This window comes from Nuphar pumila, chromosome 16, assembly GCF_984573655.1.
Source record: "Nuphar pumila chromosome 16, dmNupPumi1.hap1.1, whole genome shotgun sequence".
NCBI classification, from domain to species: domain Eukaryota; kingdom Viridiplantae; phylum Streptophyta; class Magnoliopsida; order Nymphaeales; family Nymphaeaceae; genus Nuphar; species Nuphar pumila.
Genome location: NC_143264.1, coordinates 64,653,563 through 64,656,882, shown reverse-complemented (window position 1 = coordinate 64,656,882; position 3,320 = coordinate 64,653,563). Strand labels below are relative to the sequence as shown.

General features: G+C 42.1%; 1 protein-coding gene across 1 annotated transcript; it reads left to right on the top strand.

Moving 5' to 3' along the window:
• The first annotated feature begins 1,159 nt into the window (after positions 1-1,159).
• Positions 1,160-2,365, top strand: LOC149813377 (RING-H2 finger protein ATL1-like). Its single transcript, XM_089991115.1, has one exon. It carries the CDS (start codon positions 1,160-1,162, stop codon positions 2,273-2,275), a length of 1,116 nt encoding a protein of 371 aa, XP_089847241.1. The 3' UTR covers positions 2,276-2,365.
• Positions 2,366-3,320: the final 955 nt, after the last annotated feature.

Sequence of the window (3,320 nt, the reverse complement as noted above, 5' to 3'; positions counted from 1 at the left end):
AAAAAGTAAAAGTTGTGATTGTGATTGTTCTTGTTTTTTAATTCCTTGAATCTTGTGAGAGTAGATCACAAGGTTCACCTTGTGATTCACAATCACAGCTTTCTCACCGATGACCAAAGCAAACGTGCCCTAAGATTTTATCGATACATATACACATAAAAGCATAATGTTGGATAGAAGAGGCAGAGGTCCTTTCTCCACTTTTTCATTCTTTTAACAACAACAACAACAACAACGGGGCGCTCCTTATCAGGGAGGAGCAGCTTGTGTTGGGACGTTGCAAGTTCAAATCATAATGGTGGGGTTTGCCTGACCCCAGCTTGCCTATAAACAAAAAAAGAAAAGTAAATGTCTAAAGTTCAATCTCTCTTGTCTTTTATAAATATTCCTTTTAAAATGAACCTATTAAACTGCCATTTATAATTATTCCGGAAAAAGGCATAAATGTCATTCTATATTTGCCCTAAAAGCCCTCCACACGGGTGGAGGGTTCCCCCACCAGACAAGTCCGTCAGCCATGATGCGTCTCATTTTGGTTTAATTATCAACTTTTTTTTGCATCCCACACGCCATGACTTCATCACAAACCCTTCTTTACTTAAAATTTCAACTCTTTTTCTGTACCAAACTGCCCTTTCTACTCAGTATTTCCCCAGACCTTCTGAGTTCTGATGCCGTGCCTACTCTGGGAGCCCTTCCATGTTTCTTTTTCCTTTTTCTTTTTCTCCTTGTTAAATGCATGTTCCCAAGAAGCCTTTCTAGTCTCTTTCTTAGTTCTCCAACATGGGTCTCTCCATCCACCCCTCTTCTGCTGTCTCTCTCATTGAATCCCAGTCCAACCATGCCTCCAATCTCCATTCCTTCAAGTTCATTTCCCCTTTCTCATCTCCATCAACCATTCTTGTGACTGAGTTTTGATTTATTCAAGTGCCTGCTCCGATGGTTTTTCTTCACCAACCTCTAAGTCATCCCGTTCCCATTCATTCTTCTTAATCTTCCATTTTTATCTCTTACCATTTTCCTTCATCTGTTCCCTTTTTCTGCCAAACCAATCTCTTGATTCAACATTTTGATTCTAATGCAAGCTTTAATACTCCTGCCATTTATTTCTCTTGGGCATCCTCTCTGAAAAAAAAAATTACAAGTCCACCTCTTCCTCATGGCGTTTTCTTCTCATACAGACTACCATCCTCAAGTAAACCAACCGACTCCACATCTGGCGCTGCAGGAGGAGGTATATTCGCCTTACCCACCTGGCCCATCAACCACAAACTTCCCCATCCTAGCGATTGCAGTCATAGGCATACTCGCCACAGCCTTCTTACTGGTGAGCTACTACGTCTTTGTCATCAAATGCTGCTTAAATTGGCACCATTTGGGCCACAGGTTCCGATCCTTCAGAAATTTCAGAAACCCGCCCGATCCACAAGGTCACCAGCACCACCAACCAATGGTCTATGCCCCAGAGAATAGGGGACTAGATGAGCATGTGATCCAGTCCATCCCCCTGTTCCACTTCAAGAGAAAGGATTGCTTCCTCTGCGAAGACTCAATCGACTGTGCTGTCTGTTTAAACGAGTTCGAGGAAGGGCAGAAGTTGAGAATCCTACCGAAGTGCTCCCATGCGTTCCACATAGACTGCATTGATACTTGGCTCCAGACCCACTCAAACTGCCCCTTGTGTAGGGCAAGCATCTCAAATACAGCTCTCTCTTATCAGCACATGATTGGTATCAACTACCCACACTCAGAAACCTACCAAAGTTCTCGATCAAGCGTTGAGAGTGGTCTCTCAAGGGAGAATGAGTCCCTTCCATCTCAGCCTTTGGAAGTGAATGTTCAAGCAGAGAATGGAGGGCCATCTTCAGTGGTTCAAGGGGGCAGTAGCATTAGCCCTAAGAAGGTGGTGGAGTCAGGTTTCTTTGAAGTGAAGTTTATGAACAGGAAGTCTGCAGCACACAGGAAGAAACTGCTTCACCAGCACCATCTGTCGAGCGTGGGGGATGAGTGCATTGATGTGAGGGAGAAAGATGATCAGTTTTCTGTAGAGCCCATCAGGAGATCTTTCTCCATGGACACTTGTGCTGACAGGCAGCTTTACATAAGCGTGGCAGAAATCTTGGCCCAGAATCCTCACCTTCGGGAGGTCAGCAACAGCACGGGTGAAGGGTGCAGCAGCAGCAGAGCCTGGAGGAATTTCTTTCCATTCAGTCATGGAAGAGGGATTCCCAGAAACGCCGTTCTTCCAATCAGGGTTGAGCCTGGAATTTCTTGAAAATTTATCATATTTATCTGCTTTTAATTTGTCGTCTTTTCTCTTTTCACTCTCTTCTTCAGTCGTTTCTCTTTTCCTCGTTTTTGATATTACCCATATGGAAAAATTAGCTTGTGAAATAGGTAGGATTCCATGGCTGTAAAGTAAAAATAAATATATTTGTAGATACAACCAATAGTGTTTACTGAATTTCTTTGATGGTTGCACTTTTAGTCCATGTTTTTGGTTTTCATGCAAAGCAAAGTTGATGCTTCGATCTGTTTATTTGAACTAAAGTTGGTAGTGATTGGTAACGAAATGCAAAAAAAAAGGACTTTTGATAACGTGGAAATGTGAGAGGGTTTGACTTCGATTTCTTTAGAAAACTCTCTCTCTCAACTGAGCTTGCAAACTTGAAGAGAAAAAATAGTTAAAAAATGGGTCACTAGCTTGCATACTCAGGGTTCTCCGAATACACGATGGGCCTTGCTCTCAATTATTGTGATGTTGATGGGAGGATTAGGTTTTGGCACCAACTAGCCTTTTACATCTTAAAAGGAGGGAAAGATTTGTCTCTTCTCCATTGAAATATCATGATGATATTCTTTCACGAGAAAATGACGGGGAAAAGGTGATGAATGAGATCTTGGAGGCCATAGAATCTCACATAAAGCCTGCTTCGATACTGCCTGACTTAATTTTTTCCACCAATTAATCACAAAGTTATATTGCAGAGATTCCTTGGGGTTATTGTGTTACATGGAAAACATTGCCTATGCCTAGGCCCTAGACCATGCGGTGGTTTTTGGTGGAAATTAAGCCAAAACTCCCAGTTGGTCTCTCTTTCTTTCCAACATATCATTATTGCTAGCGTATCTCTGGAAATTTGAGGTTCAGAAAATATTTATCTTCATTATTGAGCAAACCTCCGAAAACAAATCCTCGAGAAAACAAGACAGTAGCTTCAGTTTTGTTACTGCAATCAACCGTCCAGGCTTTATATCAACTTTAGAAGAAGTGATAAGGATAACCAGGCTGGTGATACTGGTGATAAGGATGACCAGGC